The 21,220-nt window shown below is 38.0% G+C and overlaps 2 protein-coding genes across 3 annotated transcripts in view; one reads left to right on the top strand and one right to left on the bottom strand.

Annotated features, from left to right (window-relative positions):
• The first annotated feature begins 1,039 nt into the window (after positions 1-1,039).
• Positions 1,040-3,071, top strand: MED28 (mediator complex subunit 28). Its single transcript, XM_053976236.1, has 4 exons — positions 1,040-1,199; positions 1,285-1,351; positions 2,191-2,303; positions 2,729-3,071. The coding sequence occupies exons 1-4, from the start codon at positions 1,050-1,052 to the stop codon at positions 2,924-2,926; spliced, it is 528 nt and encodes a 175-aa protein (XP_053832211.1). The 5' UTR covers positions 1,040-1,049; the 3' UTR covers positions 2,927-3,071.
• Positions 3,072-4,534: 1,463 nt separating this feature from the next.
• FAM184B (family with sequence similarity 184 member B) overlaps positions 4,535-21,220 on the bottom strand; it is a 36,912-nt gene continuing 20,226 nt past the window's right edge. The window contains exons 3-12 of one of the 2 annotated variants that reach the window (XM_053976234.1): positions 20,921-21,031; positions 16,316-16,528; positions 14,754-14,907; positions 13,485-13,597; positions 12,882-13,066; positions 9,290-9,436; positions 7,956-8,073; positions 7,672-7,776; positions 6,816-7,018; positions 4,535-5,297 (exon numbers count right to left, since the gene is read on the bottom strand). In XM_053976234.1, coding sequence (XP_053832209.1) covers positions 5,207-5,297; positions 6,816-7,018; positions 7,672-7,776; positions 7,956-8,073; positions 9,290-9,436; positions 12,882-13,066; positions 13,485-13,597; positions 14,754-14,907; positions 16,316-16,528; positions 20,921-21,031 — 1,440 coding nt within the window. In that variant the 3' untranslated portion in view covers positions 4,535-5,206. The remainder of the gene's footprint in view (positions 5,298-6,815; positions 7,019-7,671; positions 7,777-7,955; positions 8,074-9,289; positions 9,437-12,881; positions 13,067-13,484; positions 13,598-14,753; positions 14,908-16,315; positions 16,529-20,920; positions 21,032-21,220) is intronic. The other variant, XM_053976235.1, reaches the window with a different exon arrangement.

The following is a 21,220-nucleotide window of genomic DNA, read 5'->3' as shown; positions in this document are numbered from 1 at the left end:
TCAATGGGAACTCTGCAAAGTTTTTAATAAAACACCATTCTGGCATTTTTTCCTTAGAAAAACTAAACTGCTTTTGGTATGTACTGAGGTAGAAATGATGCTGTGTGCTTAGCATTAGCATGGCTTCAGCATAGAATTATGTAGTAAGTTATAAACATGTCAAGAAATATATATTGTAATTTTTTTTCAGAAAATTAGTGGGTGCAAGTTAGTGTTTGTGTGTTTTTTAGGGGGATCTGCCCTGACATGGTTTTGTCATCCCGATAGTTCCCCTCTTTCCTGGTGTGAGGTGGCCACCCTCCAAGCAGGGACATTATTCCCAGAATCAGTTCAAACAGACCTGACACTTAAAACATGAGGTGATGTTTTCTTGATAATTTGGGGGATCGAAGCCCATGGGGTGGGGATTTGTTTTGGTTTAGGGTGGGTTTTTGGGGTTTTTGGGTTTTTGTTAAATGCTGTTGTGGAACAAGTGATGCTGAAACAGTGCTTACCCAGGCTCGCACCTGTGAGACACCGGCAGAGCAAAGGCTGGAGGAGGAGGGTCCCTCTGCGGAGGATGGCGCTGCTGTCTCTGCTTGCCTTGTTCCAGCACTGCCAGTGGTATCCTGGCGTGGAGTGGGAAGAGTGTGGCCAGCAACTTGAGGGAGGTCATCCTGCCCACCTCCTCTGCCCTACTGAGGCCACTTCTGGAGTGCTCTGTCCAGTTCTGGCCTGGTCAATGCAAGAAACACATGGAGCTACTGGAGAGGGTCCAGCAGAGGGCTGTGAGGATGGAGGGTCTGGAACATCTCTTACGAGGAGAGACTGTAGAAGCTGGGTCTGTTTAGTCTGGAGAAGTCTAAGGAGTGATCTCATCAACACATTACAATATCTCTTAGACAGGTGCCAAGAGAACGGTGCCAGCCCCTTTTCAGAGGTGCCCAGCGGCAGGACGAGGAGCGGTGCACTAACCCACAGACGTCCTGGCCCGAGGCTCCGGCCCTCAGCGGGCGGGGCCGCGCCGGGCCCGCCCCGCTCTCGCCGCATGCGCGGCCGCCGCTCCCGCCATGGCGGGCGCGCTGGGCGGAATGTTCGGCTCCCAGGCCCCGGGGCCGCCGCCGCCGGGGCCGCCCGGCCCGCCCGGCCTCATCCCACCGCCCGCGGGGCCGCGCAACCCCAACAACACGCTGGTGGACGAGCTGGAGGCGTCCTTCGAGGTGAGGGGGGGCAGCCGCGGGCGGGCGCTGCCTTGCTTGCGCCGGCCCCCCGCAGCCGCTGAGCGCCGTGCTTCCCTGTCCGCAGGCCTGCTTCGCCTCGCTGGTGAGCCAGGACTACGTGAACGGCACGGACCAGGAGGAGATCCGCACCGGTGAGCCCGGGGCAGGAGCAGCGCGCCGCCCCTTCCCGGTGGAACGCTGCTGGGAGCGGTGGCAGGAAAGAAGCCCACACGGGAATGCCCGGGGTCTGGTGGGAAGGTCGGAGTGTGCCAGTTGTCTCCTGGGGTTAGGTTGGCGTGCAGTGAAATGCGTTTCAAGCACCAGGGAGGTGATGTGATGGAGTCGGAGGCTGAATGAAGCAGTTACAGGAAATGGGAAAGGCCAGGCAGCTCAGTAGCCCGGCCTTAGGGCTTCAGTGACGCACCTCCGTGGAGGTGGAATAAATATTGGTATGAACAGGAGTTTGAAAAGTGGCCCTTGACTACTCCATGGAAGTGCAGTTGTCCCTGAAAATTTTCTGAAACTTCACTTAAATGGCATTTCAAAATCGGCATAAATGCTTTTTAAAACTCTTTTCTGGATATTAGATCATGTTCATGTGCTGGTATGGAACAGCTTTTATTACCAAGACAGTAGTATGTAGTATATGAGGGCAGCATATTCTCCTCAATAAGTGCATAATTTAGAACCCTACACTGAGCTTGTTGCTTAGGCATGCAACCAAGTTCCATGAATTATTTTATTACTCCTTGTCAGAAATAAAATAAAACGTGTGAGGACATGTTGTCCTGCACTTCTAAAATAACTTGTACATTTGCAAAGCAGTGAATTACACAGGGACTTACTGGTTTATAAGTGCATTATTTTAGATAGTGTGAAGATTTTCCTTCTAGAAGGTACTGTGAAAAGTGTTTTTAATACACCACTACCATTACCAGCCTGAAATCTTATTTTTTTAGAAGCTGTTCTTTCAATGTTATTATATGTTTAGGTGTTGATCAGTGCATCCAAAAGTTTCTGGATGTTGCAAGACAGACGGAATGCTTTTTTCTACAAAAAAGACTGCAGCTATCAGTCCAGAAACCAGAACAAGTAATTAAAGAGGTATGTTAATTCACCTGTCCTGTGCTAGATCAGATAAGCTACGTACCTGCATCACCGTGTTCATAGTTTTGGGTTTCTCAACATGATGCTGTTATCATAACTCTCGTCATGAACCTGGAGAAGCTGGATACCTGCTGCTGTGTGGAGTATTGGAACACAGCTGATAACTCATTGGAAGAGACAAAGTAGTTAGTCAGATTTTGATGGGGATGGTGATCTCTGAAATATGTGACATAGGTGAACGGCACTAGTGCATTCACAGTGCTTTCCCTCTGTATCACTAGACACTTTTCCATTATTCCATTTTTCCACTGTAAGTTCAGCTTGAAAACTCAAGGTCTAAAAAAGTTACATGCTCTTTATGTGGGGTGGTTATCCTTTTGAATACTGTCTATATACTAACACACAATTTTCTTCATCCATAGGATGTTTCAGAATTAAGAAATGAATTGCAGAGAAAAGAAGCATTAATTCAGAAGCATTTGAGTAAACTGCGACACTGGCAACAGGTTCTGGAAGACATCAGTGTACAGCACAAAAAGCCTGCAGAAATGCCTCAAGGTCCATTAGCTTACCTAGAACAAGCATCTGCAAATATTCCTGCTCCAATGAAGCAAACATAATCTTCAGTTTTACACAGTTCAATATTCTAAAAGCAGTGGTGTTCTTTGTATGCTTTTTGTATAATGTAATTTGTACTGCAAATAGTGTTAAAACAATTAAGCCAAATAAATTTTCTTATTTTCTTCTTTTCTTTTATTACAGAAATTTGGATTGGTTTTATGTTTAATGGAAAATATTCAGAGTTCCTGTTCAGGGTACTTTCTGGTAGAAGGGTGTCTCCCAGAATGCATCCTGTTCCTTCTAGAAAAGGGTGGCACTTGCTTTCCCCTCTGTCTTTTTGGTATGATCAAAATATTTGCAAAGATTAGTGTTTGAGTTTTCTGGAATATTTAAATGTTTTGTGATCCAGTAATTATCCATGAGTACCACTGCAGAAACACTCTTATGTATGTCTGTATGTAAGTCAGATCACTTTTTTGAAGTGAATTGTCACTCTCCATCGTACTGGCTCACCTCATGGAAGGTGTCTTGGGATATTCAAATTTGGTTCTTATGAGATGAATTGAAATGGAAAAACACACAGAAAAGAGTGGGATATGTAATGCAGGCCTGATGTTACTGATGTTCTGACTCTCAGGCTACTGAAGAGGTGTTCCAAAACACCTAACCCAAAATACAGACCACTCATTGTGGAAGTAGGATCACCACCACTGTCCAGTATACAGAATTACCTTCTATTGCAGTGCTCTGTTTAGTCAGTTAAAAGTAGCCAAAAAAGCTTTTGGAGGTAGAAATAGCAAAAGAGTCCTATGTATTACTAAGCAACAAATTTAATTAATCCATATAACCACTTTTCTACATATAGTTTTCTAGGGGGCCAGCACTGAATAATTAATTGTTGTAACCCTGGAAAGAAGATTTGCTAATTGTGTATTGAAATTTCTACTGTTCTTGGGGCAGTGTGGACGAAAAGTAATGAAAACAGTGCAGTACATTTCCTTCCTCACAGATGCCAAGGTACCCACCAGTGTTACTGCACACTATTTAATCTCTTTCTTGATTACAAGTATGAAAAGTGCCTTTTTGCCAAATCTACTGCCAAACTCACTTTTCCAACCAAACAGTTGCTCTTGGAAAAAAATACTAGATAGCTGGGATGAAAAGTGTTGGCATATAGAAACGTTCTGCCCTTCCTTCCACCTTTGCACCACCAGTGAGATGCAGTGGCTGTTCTGTATGAAGTGCTTGCATCTGTTGATGTAGCTCTTGCTGGCTGTTGGATGTAAGAAGAGGTTAGGCTGGAGGTACACCTTTTTGCATGTAGAACAGTTTTTTAGGTAGCTGGGCCATTGGTTGAAATGAAAAGGGATTCAAAGCAACTGAAGAGGAGCTATCCTGTCTTAAATAGCAGGCTGCTGGTTGCATATTTTCCTACCTTTTACACTTAATGGGTTAATTATCCAAGAGTCAACTTATTCATGGGTTCTTTCGTGCCAGCAATGAATTAGCACGATCTGATAAATGTAGTCATTCCCCCACTTTGCTTTTATGTGGGCATAAAAATAGTATGGAGTTAAAAGGTACAAGGGTGCAGTTGCCATCACTGGAACTCAGTGTACAAGTCTGACTTCAGCAATAACATAGAACTCTTTTGAAAAACACAGAAATTGGATAATTTACAAGCTTTAATGTTCATACTTACACATCATCCTCATTTATCAGGCTGATACATATATTGAAATTCAATGAGAGTATTACATAGCAAATAGCTGACTATACAAAACAGTTTAGAAGCAAACCAGAAATTATTTCTAAACCAGCCTGCCATAAACATGCTAGTTTTGAAGGTATACTACATGCTGTGCAGCTTAAAATTAATTTAACAAAAAGCATTAAAATGACATTATTATATGCAGAACTTACTTTATACAGCTGATGAAGCAAGTATATAAATGTACAGAAGGAAGATATTTTTTCAGCTGGTGCCAAATTGACAGAACATATCAGAGTCCAAATTCCATATTTAATGAAATTGTGGACTGATACAGTCTCTTCATTAAAAAGTCTTTTCACATAACTGTATCCAAACTTTTCCTTAATTTTTTACAGAAGTTGTTAAAAAAATGCATTTTCCTGAAATTCATGCCTGTAACTCCATAGTTACTAGATCTAAGAGAGTGCAGGTATTTCCTAACTTAGAAATTACTTTTTTTTTAAGGGAAAACCCTTTTTCCCTTTTCTAAGGGAAGACCCTTAAATCATCTATTGGATTATCATTCCTAAAAGGAAAACAGGAATGACTTTTGTAGTAATTCTGAGAAGTATGGAAATAGTTTGCTTTAAAATGAAAAATACTTAGTAAACCATTCTTGATGCTGAGGGTCTTGTTTCTGGTCATCTTTGGTTTGTGGTGGTTCAGTGCCATGTGTCCTGTGCAAACAAATAAGCATTAGCATCACCAACCTACTTACTTACAGTCTTATCAACATGTAATACTTATCCCAGAAAAACTCATCATCCCATGAATGGTTCTGTGCCCACATGAAAGGATGCGGCCTTACAGAAAAAGGTGCCAGCTACAGTTTTAGTGGGATCTGTGCCAGCCAGGTAACTGGACTAGCAGCACTGATTGTAACATGAAGAAAAGCATGAAGCAGACCTTAATAGCTATGGAGAAACATGTGAACATAGTTCTTAAGTTGATACCCCCAAAAAATTAAACAAAGGATGCTTCAAGGATATGAAGTTTTGAAAATCAGAAAATGACAGCTGCAATTCACTCTTAAAAATACAAAATACAATTTATGCATTAAAAATGTTGGGTAAAAGTTCTATTTGAAACTGAAAGATTTATCTGCATACTACCTGGCATTCACAATCAATCCTATTACATAGTTCCTGATTTTCCATCATTCAGGATTATTTTAACATATGATAGCAAATAGGACTTAACTTATGATTGATTGATTTAAAAGAATTAAGTGAGTAGCAGCCAAGCTACCCTCAGACTCCCTGTACATTTGTTTCCCTTTAAAACAGAAATCCCATTTGCCTTGGCAGTCATCTGGCATGACACAGCATGTTTGTATCTTAAAGAAGTGGGAATTGCCAAACAGGATCTAAGCCTGTGTCCCAGGTTTTTGTCAGCAGTAAGCACCATCTGCCCCCAAGGAAAGAATTCTCTTGCACATAATTTACAGGATAACTAAATCTCCACCAGGAGATAGCTGAGAAGGCTAGATTTTGCCCTGAAATACAGTGGTAAGGTTTGGGGTTTTTTTTAACTGTATATTAGGTACATACATTTTTAACTATTTCTTGAAGAGAGAGTCTATGAGAGTTTTAACGATGTTAAAACACTGAACATCGTTCACATAATTCAAAAATTTGAAGAATTGAAACTCCTCAAAGAGAAAAACCCAAAGAAGTTAAGTATATGCTAATCGATTTTCCAATCTCTAACCTTTGCCAAATGATGAGCCTAGATTCACTTAAATACCTCTTAAAATAAAAATATGCCATCCATATCTACCAAGTGCAAGGTGAAGCAATAAAAATAAGAAGGAAGACACACATCCTTAACAGAACCACTGAAAGATGCCATGTTCACAATTAACTACATTCTTAGTTAAATACTTGCAGCTCCTTTTCCTTTTTTTTTTGGTTAAGTGTGTGTCTGTGTGTGTGTGTGTTTTGGTTGGTTGGTTGGTTTGGCTTTTTTTTTTCCCTACCAGGAGAGGTTGCAAGCATAAGGTCTGCTAAGCAGGGATTATAGCCCTTTACTTTTGCAGTAAAGTTCGGGATCTGTCTGCAGAAAACCAAACACACAGAGTTTACTGCACAGTAGGAACCTTACACTGTTGTGTATTTCTACATGTCAAATGTGTTTGAATTGCTACAAGATTCTAAATATGAATTCATTTATCATCATACAAAATGGACAAATACCTTGTGGCAGCACTGCTGTCTGAGGACTGTGTTGATGGAGAGCCCACCCTGAGGCAGCCAGAACTCCGGTCTAAGCTTGTAGATTTTGTTATTTGAGGAGCACTTCTTTTTGATCTCAAGTCACAGCTCAAAAAGCTCTTTGCGTAGGAAGCTAAATTCGGAACACTGACAACACGACTGGGCACCTCAACCTTTTTCTTCTGCTTTTTATTGTAACAGAAAACTTCATTACATACACAATTTTACAATTTATTCTATGAAACCTTAACAATATCTCTTTCCAAAATACTTTACGAGGAGCACCCAAAGAGGAAGATTTCTATCTTTCTCTATGGGCATTTAAATTAAATTCTCAGGGTATGCTGTATCCATGGATTTTGTCATCCAATCAAAACAAGGTGAATTTGACCCTGAGGTTTTAGACACATCAAGGTGCTTTCCACCAACTTAACCTCCCTTCTTTCTATGGTTACTTGTAGAAATATCATGCAGAGGAGCTAGAATGACAAAGGGCAGATACCAGGCAACTAAAACAGATTAATGATTTTCTTCGATGCATGCAACATCCCGATTAGCAACTCCCAAATCTGCAAGCAATGGCCATGCTTATCCCAATGGAAGACTGATGTCAGAGTTCTAGTGTTTCATACTGGCTTAAACACCTGTTATCTATGTTGCATATATACTTCTAATGAATTTCTCCTATGCTCAATAACTGACTGTAGGTTGGCACTGGAAAGAATTCTACTGAATAACATCATCATAAAAAATGGATAGCATTTTTATTGTCCTGATATGATTAAAATAGTAACAAAACTATCACAATTTGTGATTTTAATTGCATTGCTCATCTTACCTTCATGGAGGGAGTCAAGCATGCTGTATTAGGGTTGAAAGAAAATGACCGATTCCTGTGAGATCCAGTGTTGGCTGGAAGTGAATGCTGACATTTTCTTCCTTCCTGAAGAGAAACAAAGTTATGTGTATGGAAACAGGTACTTATTGGAAACTGGTACAAAAAGATACATTTGTCAAAGTATTCCAGAACAGAAAGAAACAACTAGAATGAAGCAATGTGTGAAACACTGAATAGATTAATAGGTTCTGAAAAACATATGTCCATATAAAAAGCAGTCTTACCGCCAGCTGCTTGATAATCTCTTCTCTCTCACTTAATTTGTCTTGCAGACAGTTTATAAGGTGTGTATCTTCAGGCCTGGACTCCCACTTTCTTGACTTTTCTTCTAATTCTTTAAGTCTGTACCGAAGAAAATGAAGACCAGAAAAAAACTTCCTCAGATTAGGTTCAAGAGAAAGTTTGGATGTTCTCTGCCCTATGTTCCAAGCCTAAAATACAGGGACATAGCCAGGCCTTTCCAATAAAACAGGATTTTTATAAAATGGGCACCTGTACATGGTTTATGTAGAAGTATAGAATCTTCGGAGTTCCAAAATAAATTTCCAGGGTTAATCCAAAACACCTGTCCAGTGTAAAATCCAGCCCCTTGTGTGAAATAGTAACAAGCTTGCAAATCATATTGCTAGTCTAATTTCCTAAAGAAAGAAATCAGTGTCAGAGTATCTATACATATCTGTATTCATCTATTTGTTCTCTTTTCTGACCCAGTAACTTTGGAATCTTCAGAATTACTCAGTTCCTGTAACTTTCATGAAGACAGGCTTGGATATACATGCTGCATTAGTAACCCTGCTAAGTCAAAACCTTAGTAGTCTGAGTTCAGCTTTTTAAATTCCTTACATTTCCCTTTTTTAATGTGTGAGTAAACATTTTTGAGAGGACCACCCCGACTCTTATTATCTTAGAGTTATCTCCAAGTTAAAATAAAAAGATAAATCTTTACATCTGAAAGGTTTAAAGGTTAGAGGCCTGCTTATATGCCAAGTCTCTCTTCTGGACTTCTGCTGCTTTGGAACAGTTGGGATAAGAGAAAAGGAGGAGGGATATATATATATAAGGGATTCTTTCTGAGAGATCTCTCCTGTTCAATCTGAAGCACCACAGAACTTCTTAAATCCACAGGGGGCTGCAAACTGTGTTTATTTACATAAGCATCATTTACAATTTTTATGGGCATGACAATGAGGTTAAGAACCTTTTACTCAACGATGCTGCTCTGCTGAACAAAATTAAGTACAAGATCATGGATCAAGGCCTCTGGTGTCATCTGTAACACAGATGATTTCACACTTCATAGAATTTCTAGATCCTACATGCAAGTTTTAATTTAGCATTGTAGACCTTCATGTATAGTGCTTTACATTAAACAATATCCAGAATTTATTACATTGTGTCTGGGTCTTTTTGGTTTGCAAAGACTATACCTGTACAATTCTATTTTGATCCTTATAATATTTTACTTATGATTAATAAAAAAACTATACATACTAAAAATAATAAATACTAACAGAACTCATTGCCAGCGTGAGCCAGAGTTTATTGTTAAGTTACTTACGCAGTTTCTAAGGAGAAAATCTTTGCCTGGAGATGTGCCTGAGTGCTGCTGAAATCAGATACTATGTTTTCAATTTCCTTCCGGTGATCTCGTTTCAGTATGTCCAGTTCTTTTTTATGCTTGATATTGAGGTCTTCTACCAGTAGCCTTTCATTGGTATTAAAATATGTCTGAATTCTCAGGTTTCAATATTAGTTTATTCTCATTGGTCAAAGCATGCAGTTTTGAGGAGTTTTATTGTCTGCAAAGGTAGTTAACTGGGCTAAGATCTGGCTTCTGCCTACAGATTTGACTGACATTTTGGTTGCAATCTGAGAAGAAATATTTTAACACTGAGGAAGAGAAAAATTATTTTGAAAAGTACTTGATCTTCACCTTTCAGGAAATTCAAGGTGTATTCCATATAATGGTCTAGCGTTAGTTTGTACATAGGAATCTTAATGATAAAACATGCCAACAAAATAGCATAGGAACTTATTTGTATTAAGCAAAATTATGTTGAAATATCTGGCATTTTAACATGAGGCTCTCATGATATACTTCACTACATATTGCCTATCATTATCTTAATACTAAAAAAAAAAAAAAAAAAAAGGTGAAGAAATGTTTTAACAATGCTTTTAACTACAAAATTAATCTTTTTCACACAATATATTTTGGAAGATACCGCTATATGATTAACACCATAAACTGAAAACTAAAAAATGCCTACTATTTTCTTAAGTCTAACCATAACACTGCATTCGAATACCAATCTCAAAAGCAATAGGCATCTATTAAAGAATCATAGTTTGATTTTTGTTTGTTATTGCTTGGAGAAACTCGTTCATTAACTCAATAGAGAGCCCATGTTCCATGGTTTACTAATTAAAATAGACCTGCTCAACTCAGCATATTAATAATTGTAATTTTCACAAATGACATTAGCCTTATCTTTCATTTTCCCCTATTTTCTTTTTAATGTATTCCCAAGACTGTTTCACTTGTTTCTGTTTCAAAAGGTCCATGAAAGGTTTCTCCCCTTGAAATTAGAGCACAACCATGGAAGTGACTAATTTGGCACTTAGCATAAAATAAGCAGCAGAAGAATAAGGGTAAAAAAGGGAGAAGGTTTCCTTGAAATGAATATTCAGGAGTAGAATATTCTCCTTCAGAAGAGCCATTTGGGGACTTGTTCTCTCTTCCCATAAAAACACCTTTGTCTGCTCTCATCCTCATCCTTGTAAAGGCTTTCTGTACTGGAGGTGAAATTCACACAATTCAAGAGAATGGAAAGAGGAATTATTACTTCAAGCAAATTATGGGTTTCACCTACTTGGCAAGAGTAGGACTAGTAATTTTAAGTAATTTGTTAAAAAAATTTGTCACATGCAAGTAACAAACCACTATCAGCTTTCAAATCAGAAAAGAAACTTACATAAGACAGGGACACTGTTAAAAGTAAAAATAGCAATTACTTATATGCACCAATTTAACTATTCCCCTACACAAATTATTAGTCTGGCAAAAACAAAGCAAGAGCTGCAAGTTAGTTTTTCAAGTCTTCCATGGGTTAATTTCAGAGTAGCCTGTATCAGAAGCCTAGGTCCACTCCAATGCTTTGGTCCTACCTCCAGTTATTTGAAGGATTTCTCCTTATATAATTTCCATTAATGCTTCCTTCCCAAATGCTTACTGTAGTAGAGCTACACCATTCATTCTCTGTAAAGAAAATCCTCCAGCCTAGCAGCCTTAGCATTTGAGGCCTTTTAGACCTCAGCACTGACATGTGAATAATTCTTCTCTTCATGAACAGAGGCTCTAAATTCCTTCAAGGTAGCTTGAGGGCATTAGTGAAACTCTCTGGTTTGCAATTCTTTCTGTTGATCTTGCTTCAAAGGCTTGAAATGAAATTCACTTTGAAGTAACTCTCCAAAGAGTGCAATGGCAAAAAAAAAAAAAAGTTACTCATTCTTTAAATATCTACTGACTGGTAGACAGGAATGGAATTACTCTGGCCGCTCTGACAGTCTGCAGAGAGACATTCTATCAATTGAGTGCTTTTCTCTGGACTATACGGGCCATAATTTTAAAGATTCCTTTAAGGGCAAACTCTTCAGAAATCTTTTTATATATACAGCTTGTGCAGTTAGGGGCATACATTCTACACCACTGCAAAAATGAATTGAAAGGTACCCACATACCAGATCCCTCAGTCTCTCTGCAAAGAGAATGTGTTAAGTATGTTCATCCAGAAATTTCAAAGGATTCAACAGCCATTCAAATGCAGTGGGCAGTGAATCCAGTCTTGTCTCTTTTGTAAGTCATGCCGGGGGAGGTTTAGGTTGGATATTAGGAAGAATTTCTTCAAAGGAAGCGTGATTAGACATTGGAATGGGCTACCCAGATGTATTTAAGGAAAGACTGGATGTGGCACCCAGTGCCATGGTCTAGTTGATATAGTGGTGTTTGGTCACAGGTTGGACTCCATGATCTCAGAGGTCATTTCCTGTGGCAAGCACATTTCTCTGTCTCTCAGGATTTTTCATAGAGGTGCGGAGAGAGAAAGAAAGAGAAAACAATTTCTATTTCTGCTCCTTGTTTTTCGTGTGTGGAATGTGTTTGGAGAATTGTTTACATGGGGTGATTTGCTTGATTGGATTCTGGTGAGGATTGTTTGAGCCTGATGGCCAGTCAGATCCACCTGTGTCTGGACTCTCGCAAACAGGGTCTCAAGTTGTGAGTTAGATATGGTAGTTAGAAAAGTAGGTATGTAGTTTTATTATCTTCCTTTATATAGTATATTAATGTATTATAGCATAGTTATAATAAAGAAATCATTCAGCCTTCTGAACTGGAGTTGGACATCAGCATTTCTTCCCACTGAGTTCGCCTGCATTTTACAATATTTTCCAACCTAATTGATCTTGAGATTCTACACTTTTTCTGAACAGAAATGGGAAGGCTCATTTGCACAACATGTGCTGAGCCTCTGGCTACACTAAGACATGGTTTACCTTCTACAAGATGGCGAAGACTCAAGTCACCTTGCCCTTCCTGTGCCCTGACAGCCTCTCACAGTGCCAGGCTCACCATCGGCCCAGAGGCACTGTCAGTATCCACCGGCACTGCCCTTATTTCCCCTGTGCGAAGCTGGCTGCTACAGCCAAAGCAAACAGGGTATATATGGCATTCTCAAGTGTCCCCTTTGGAATTAACAGTCCATTGGTTTCAGCTAGAGAGTATGTATAAAAATCTGATATTTATTCTCAAAGATTTCTATATTTTTTTTAATAGCTCTTTGATGAGTTTGTGATTTATGTCTTCCAGTGCCTTTGAAAGGCTGACATTATGCACATTTTCTCAAGTCACTCCTGTGGGGATACACTAGAAATATTTTTCTGTGACATACAATGAACAATTAGTTCAAATACACGTATTATGGCTGGAGGAGAATGTGAAATGAACTACTGCTTTTGAAAAATCCCTAGTTTCTAAAATTAGTACTTTAGAAAGGAAAGATTCTGACATGCATCGCACTTAGACCACCGCTCACTCTGGCATTATTATTGAATCTCTAGGTAGCACTGTCAAGTGTGAATTCAAGGCAAACCTTCTATGCTGTTTATCTCTATCCTGAAGGTGTGCAGCTTCTTGCTTCTGTGACTCAAACTCAGCACTGAGCAGCTCCATTGTGTCCTTCAAAAGTAAATTCTCTTTCTTGAGTTCAGAAATTTCACTCTGACATTTTTCCAGTTCATCGTGAAGAGATCTGATCTGGCTTTGGCTACTTCCTTCCTAAGAAAAAGGCCAAATTTAGTTATTAACAGCCTCTTATTTTTAATGCTAACATCTTCCTGGAATTGTGTGCATTGCATTTTTGTGACTTGATGTAGGGTCAATTATATGTGCCATGCTACATACGTGCAAGACAAAATCAGGGATCAAAATTTCCTGAATATATTCTATAGTCTCCACAGAATTTATTTTATTGTAACATTCATTCATTTACTTCTTTTGTAGATTCTGATCTTTAATTGGAAAGAAAAAGCTTGCCCACAGGGAGAAGAATTATAAACCTTTAAAGTGAGACATGAAGGCAGAAAACCCATTCCATTTCTGGAAGAGACTGTATACTTTTATTATCACTGGAGAAATTTGATACTATTGCTTTTGCTAAACACAACATGGCAATGAAGTACAAACTGGTCCTTGCCTGTTGCTTCTTCAGTGTCCTCACACTCCTCAGCTCCATCTGTAGTTCTTCTATTTGTTTCTTTAGGTTTGTGCATGATGTCTGTTGCTCGGAGAGTTCCATCCTTAGAGATCCTAGTAACAATCAGACAGTCATTTAGGCAGTCAGAGGCCAGCTGGATGGGGAAGGCAGATACAGGGAATGTAGATGAAAACATTAATTCATTACATTTTGCTTTGTTCCTCATCTCCTTCCCCATTAAGCATAATGGCCTCCTATTACCAGAGAGGTAACTCAGCTGAGCAGTAGTAAGGTGATACAGAGCTACAAAAGCAATGAGTCCACATCAGAGTCAGAGAGGTAATTCTGTAGCAGTTGTATTGCAGACTACATCATCACCATTGTTTCTTCTAATCTTGACCTTTACTGGAGCACCCTCCGCTTCCCTGTTAATTGAACTGGTGTTCTACCGAGGGCCATAAGGCAGATTGAGGAAAGCTCTCGTTGTGTAAGAGAAGTACAATGCTTATGCAAGCTCATCTGTTATATAATGCAACTTTAGTGTATATTAGGTACAAGTTTTTCAAGTACAAGAAGAAAAACATTTTTTATCTCTGTTGTCTCTCTACAATTTTTCTTGAAGAAAAGAATCTATCTATGGAAAGTATAAACTTTAGAGAGCAAGAAATCTTTCTAACAAATTTTAATTACTGGTGGAAAAAACTCCAAGAATAAAAATCAGTTTGTATGAAAAATATGTTCAAATTATTCTTTATTTAATTAAAAAACATTTTATAGATGAGCTTTAATAACCTGAGATTAAACCTGGAGATATTACACATCTTGCTAGTGCAGTGTTCTGCTTAGTTCTAAGCAATTTTGGGCACTTTTGAAACTGACTAAACAGTACATAGGGAACAACTGATCTCCACTGCTGAACTCAATAGAACAGACTTGAAGCACATATAAAAATTCATCTCAATATAGAAAAAGAAGAGTAAAGTCATATAAACTAATTATAATTTTCCAATCTGTTATGCCTGATAATGCATACTTGAATGTTGTACACCATACTACTCTCTCAGCAACATTTTGCTACTGACAATTGAGAGCTTGGTTAACAAAGAATATTAAGACTATATTGTTGAAATTGCAAGGTATGAAAAAAGAGATTAACAAAGACCCGAGTTCCTAGAAGATGGGAAAGAAAATGAATGGGATGAAAGTCAGTGGTTCTCAGCATATATATAATCAAGCAGTAGGAACTGTGCATGACATGAGACACTATACCTAGCAATAGGGTTTGCTGCTTTTGTATCTGCTCAAGTTCATCATGTAATTCTTTCTTTGCTTTCTCTTCCAAGGTTTGTATTTCCAGCCTATGAGACTGATGTTGGATCTTGAAAGTCTCATTAAATTCCTTTTTCAAACGTTCTTCTGCCTCCTGTAAGCAAAAGTCCCCCCAAAAACAAAGTAGTTGGAGCCTGTTTATCAGCCTGTTGTTTTACTTTTAATGCTAGGATGATGGCCTTTCATTGTAGAACTTTAATTTTCATCACCACTTTACAAGACATTTTACCAATGCAAGCATAAAAATGAGCTGAAGTCCCCCCAAAAACAAAGTAGTTGGAGCCTGTTTATCAGCCTGTTGTTTTACTTTTAATGCAAGGATGATGGCCTTTCATTGTAGAACTTTAATTTTCATCACCACTTTACAAGACATTTTACCAATGCAAGCATAAAAATGAGCTGAAGTTAAAATTAACACTTAATAGCTACAAGATAAATTATCAGTGTATCACCTCTTAGATTTGTTGAGCGTGATGAAATAATAACACCAATATCTTAGCACTATTTGACATTAGAAAGAAAGTTTTATTATTCAACATACAGAGGCCCCAGATTTGACCTGTTTGTCATTACTTATCACAGTGTGTCAGACAAAGGCAACAATCTTTCCTTGTATCACTCTTGGGTCATGCTTCCACTGTCATTAGAAGTACTGCTGGTACACTGTAAATGATAGAGCAGTTGCTTTGTAGTGGCTCTGAAAGCAAACTCCTGTCCTCAGTTTTATTCTTACCAACTCACTTGACAAAAACAAGCCTTCAGATTGGTTTTGTCAAAACTGGAATTTTATTTGGAATATATAAACAAGATATTAAATTCTACCTAGGGTGGTTTTATTACCTATGTTTCATAAAGTCCTCTAAGCTTTGGGAACCAACAGGGACATCTGAACTACATGCCACAATCACATGTACATTTTTCAAGTTGATTTTTTCTTGGACAGCAACAATCTTTAGAACTTCAGTATATTGCATTAACATTTTGTCACTGAAATCAATTCACTTGAACCTTTAAAAGCTTTGGCTATCCACATACTGAATTGATTTCTTGAAGGTATATAAGGCAATACACATCACTATTTGTGTCTATTATACTTATGTATAAATTAATAATGGATGAAAAATAATAAAACTGACTCCTGTTATTAATACACTCAGGAATTGTATTTCTGAAGCAGGTGCACAGATAAAGGAGCTTGTATTCATTGCAGCCTAACTGTACGGTATATTATATTCACACTGTGGTTCTAAGTTAAAATGTAAAAATTATTTAAAAAATTATTTAAAAAAACCCCCAAAAATCCCACAAACCACCAACCAACCCACCCCTCCTTGCCTGATGATGAGGAGGTTTCAAAATCACAGAATAATTAATTATGTGCAACAATAGCAACCCATCATTAAACTAATTTGAGGTGACTGAGTTTTGATAACTGGCTCTCACTTAGATGGTTTATCCCATAAATATATGTATTTTTTAACATTAGTATGTAGTAAACTGACCTTGAGTTCCTGATCCTTGCTTTTCTCCAACATTTTTAAGACTTTTTGATGTGATGCCTCCAACTGCAGTTTAACATTTTGGTTTTCTTTAATGGTGTTTTGAAGATCCTGCAAAAGCTTCTCTTTTTCTTTGTTGGACTGTAGATTATGTTTCTTCAGTGACTCCTTGAAATTATTTGCTTGTTGTTCTAATATTTGTTTCAGCTGAGCCACCTTCCAGAAAAGTAAGTCAGCAGGATAGGATTAATGGCTGCATTCACAATGGAAAGGAATTATGTAAAGCTGAATACATTTTATGAGCTTGTGATGCTCTATGAAAAAATAGCAAGATGCTTGTTTTGTGCAAGGAGCCCTTTTTTCAGTGAAGAATGACAACATTTTTGCATATACTGTCTGTTACTCATCAAGTACTTTTTCAAAATTTCAAATCATCTCCATCTAATCTGTGCAATCCATAGTTCAATTTGCGCAATAATGTGGCACAAACCAGAAGGCAGACCTAAGGCTCTGCTGAAGCTATCCAGCAAAACCGATATATTTACTTTGAAACAGGACCTAGCTTCACCTGCCTCAGACTGAGTTTAAGTTCACTATTCATCCAGTTGTTTCTTGGCTTCTTCCATTCTGTCATCCAATGAAACCAATTTTCCAATTTTCCTGATCAAGCTAGTGAAGAATAATGGCCAAATACTACTTGTAATGAAAAACATTAATTGTCTTTAATATATCTGTGTAATGGGATCTGTCTGTGGCCTGGATACACTCCAAGAATAGGCAGATGCCAGAGCCACTTGCCAACCACACTTTTGTTTCAAAATATGATGATTTTTTTTATTACTTTTTAAAGAAATATGTGGTAAATCATAAGATTTAATCAAAGGGGCACTTTGGTTTCTAGTTACAGAAAAAAACCTACTTTGTCTTTATACCTATTGAACTCAAGCCAATGTTTTCCTATATAAAGAAAGGAAACACTGAAGTTTTTAGGTACTGCAGTTCCTTATAAAATTAACCTGTGATGTGAGAGAGTTAATGCTGTACAGCCCCTCCTATCAGCTGACACAATATGCATTAGCATCACTACACTCAAGTATGCATTTTTTTAATGGGCTTCCTGAAAATAAAGGGACTGAAAAAATGTGTCAGAAAAATAGGCTGTATATTTTATAGTAAAAAAGTTTGAAACAGGAAAAACTTTATTTGGAATACTTCTTAAGCAAATTAGTCATCTAGGCAGGAAAGATGAAAATATATATATATATATAAAATATATAAATCTATCTATCTATCTATCTATCTATCTATCTATCTATCTATGTATATAAACTTCATCTGTGATCACAATGTCATAAACTTCCCCAACTCTTCACAGACAATTATTGGCCCAAAGGACTTCTAACAAAAGAAACAAAAGATCCTACTAACTAGAAATAGGCTAAGCTGGGAACACAATGTAGTAAGAAATCAGATGGAAAGGTAGTTTTAAAACCATTATTTTTCAGTGATTAAGGAGAAAAGCCCTACAGACATACATACAAAGACATTCTTTCTCATGAATCTTGCTACTTCTAACAGAGGTTAAGAAACAAACATTTCCATCCTATTATGTTTCCTCTACCTGTCTTGCTATTTAAAAGGTTTTCAAATACACCAGTGAAAATCCTTCTCTGGAATGTTCTGCAGTGCCCAGTGCAAAGTATTTTTTTGCACTTCCTGACTTCTAAATAGATAGAACTTCAATTTGCTGAAGTTGGTAAAGCAGCATTCAAGACAATGAAACTCTGCCAACTCACATCAGTCCAGAATCTATTTGGATGTTTTCATTATTAACAAAGCAGCAACACTCTGGGAATTTTGTGTTTTATAATGTCCTCCTGCTGCAGAACAACAGTTCTTAAAAAACCTGTACCTTAATTCCATTACTAATTCACTTTTATCTACCAGAATTACTTAAAGTGATCTCAGAGATGAAAACATTACCTAACATAACATACACAGTAATATGGCATAAGAAGTAAAAACAAAATAAATTGTATTTTACTGGTTTTTTAGGCTTATTTCAGAGTTTCAATGAACTTCAATGAAGTTCACAGTAAACAATATTCCTAAACTTGTGGTAATTCCTGACCAGAGGAATTTCTGACTGTGTTCTTTGGCTGCTATTCGGTGGAATCTTCAAGATCCATAAAAACTCTGGGCATTGCTGTGCTGGCATTGTACAAAGATGTATCATGACAAGCTGAACTTTGCACTTCCATTTTATGTATCTTGTAATTCCAGAATAGAACAGAAACATAGAATATTCTGAGCTGGAAGGGACCCACAGGGATTATAGAAGTCCAACTCCTGGCCCTGCACAGCCTCATCCCCAGGAGTCACAACATGTGCCTGAGAGCATTGCCCAAACACTCCTTGAATTCTGTCAGGCTTGGTGCTGTGACCACTTCACTGAAGTGGTCAGCCACCCTCTAGGGGAAAAGCCTATCTCTAATATCCAACCTAAACCTCCCCTGACAGCTTCAGACCATTCCCTGGGTCTTGTCACTGGTCACCACAGAGAAGGTATCAGCATCTGCCCCTTCTGTTCCACTCACAAAGAAGTTCTGGACTGCAATGAGGCCTCCCCTCAGTCTCCTCTTCTCCAGGCTGAACAGAACAAGTGACCTCAGCTGCTCTTCATACAACGTCCCCTCAAGACCCTTCAGCATCCCTGCAGCCATCCTTTGGACACTTTCTAATAGCTTCATGTTTTTCTTATATTGTGGCACCAAGATTCTCTAACACATGCTGAAGAGATCCTGTAGTTCAAAACCAAGGAACTGGAGGGCCCTAATGAATTAGCATTCAACCCACACAGGATCTCACATCTTTCCTTCCAAATGACCAAACAGATGCAAGTCTGATTTCCTTATTCATAAAAATCTTATCAACACAGAAATACTGCCACATTGAAGTGCAACCCCAGAGAGATGAAATTATCATTCTTCTGTCTACTCAGCATAGTGTTCCAGCTAGGTCAGTCCAACCAAAAAGGGGTCTTAAGCAGCCAAGGAAGCTATTTTTAGATCTGAAATTGTACCCAGGTTAGGACTGGATTAGTAACAGCACATTGCCTAACCTCTGAGGCAGAAGCTCTGGGCTGAGCCATTGCAAAGGTTCCCAGATGGGAAACATGCCCTCAGTGAAACATAACATTATATAGTAAATGCTGCTTTCTTGGCTGTGAATATTCATGTGTGTATAGCAGGAAACTATTACAAGTTGAAATGACTTCACTACCCTACCAATATTGCCAAGAATTACTTCAGAAAGTAACTTTTGGAGTAATCAAGAAAAATGCAAAATTTCTCTTTAAATGGAGCATTTCCTCCTTTTTCAGAGCAGTCAGATTCTAAATACAATAAAATATTTTTTGTGTATCTGTTCATATTTACCATGGCTCTGGGAACATATGGCATGCTATGTACTATTTAATATTATTTATGTTTATAGTGGCAATAATTTTCTAGCACTCTTTGCTAATTTACTATGATCTTGTGATGTGAGTGGACGAGCAGTTAGAAAACATAAGTTTCTTTCATATTTTACTGTCCTGAACATGTGATTTCAAGAAAAGTAATTTGATTGCCCATGACCTTATTTTTTGCATCTGCAAAACCTGAGGAATAAACCTTCATGTCATAAACCTTTCATTCTGAATTGGCCAATATAGTTTGGATTGACCTGAAATTCTCTCAGAGAAGAATCTGTAGGAAACAGTGACATGCAGAAATGTGTAATGAAACTTAAAAATAGCCAGAAATTTCAGAACATTAAACTACATGTAATTCTGTATTTTTAAGACTGGGAAATAGATAGAATGTCAGAATGTCACTGTTTGATAACAGAATGTATAAATATATTTTAGAGGAGAAATGAAAAACAAAAACCCATGCTGCACTCATAACTAGTACAGCTAGTGTAGCATAGATGGGAGAAAAACCAGACGTGGTTTACCATAAATGAGCACAATCCTTGCCCTGATTGCTGGAACATCACACCAAGGGGAAGTATAAAGGGAGGACAGTGTTTTGCTTAGCCTCCTCATGAGCCTATCTGTCCTTTCTCTCTCTTTAAACACTCAGCAAGAACTTATTATGGCCACTGAGAGGCTACAAATGTCAACTGAAGAAGATCCAGGTCTTCATCTTTTGCAGAGTTACTGCTATGCAAACTCCCACTGAACTTGAGGGAAGTAAAACTGGTTAGAATCAGTGAAGATACATCTCTATGCATGAAAAAAAATCAGAAAGTTAACAGGACTTGTAAGGAAGATTCTAATCTCACTTTGTCCTGTAAACAATCAGAGTCGCTCTGCAACCCTGATATAGCCAATATCCTCACCTTTGCACACCTCCAAAGAATAATATATGAAATAAATAGGCTTGTCAAAATCTTCATAGATATTTAGAAGCAGTTATTTCTGTTATTTCTATTTGGAATCCTTGCATATTTTATTGAATGATAGACACAACAAATAGTATTAAAATCTCATCCAGAATCTCTCAGATGGGGTGAAAAATGAAGAGACTTTTTGTTACTGCATTACATTTATACCCAGTTTACCTCAAGTGAAGAGTTTTGAAGTTTCCCAGTTAGAACTTCTTTTTCTTTCTCTAGTTGCTTCAGTTCACACTCAGATTTTCTTTTAAATTCATCTAGCTGTGTCTGGAGCTCCTAAAATTAAAAAAGAAAAAAAAAAGACAATAATATGCAATAGATGGGGCAAAACATGCAGCATGAAAAAGAACACTTTTCTTCTACATTAACCTAGATAATACAGCAGTGTACACAATAGTACATGCTGCTGTCATTTAATGTCACTCACGTTATTTAATTTGAAACATATAAACAGTTTGGTTCTAG

This window comes from Vidua macroura, chromosome 4 (genome assembly GCF_024509145.1).
Source record: "Vidua macroura isolate BioBank_ID:100142 chromosome 4, ASM2450914v1, whole genome shotgun sequence".
NCBI classification, from domain to species: Eukaryota; Metazoa; Chordata; class Aves; order Passeriformes; family Viduidae; genus Vidua; species Vidua macroura.
Note: the sequence above shows the minus strand (reverse complement) of the source record. Positions and strands in the feature narration are given on the sequence as shown.

Excerpts from the sequence above, each read along its gene's own strand:
- MED28 (XM_053976236.1), top strand. The coding sequence starts at position 1,050 with ATGGCGGGCGCGCTGGGCGGAATGTTCGGCTCCCAGGCCCCGGGGCCG. Across the intron at positions 1,352-2,190 it reads CCAGGAGGAGATCCGCACCG|GTGTTGATCAGTGCATCCAA; the intron begins GTGAGCCCGGGG and ends TTATATGTTTAG. Across the intron at positions 2,304-2,728 it reads CAGAACAAGTAATTAAAGAG|GATGTTTCAGAATTAAGAAA; the intron begins GTATGTTAATTC and ends CTTCATCCATAG.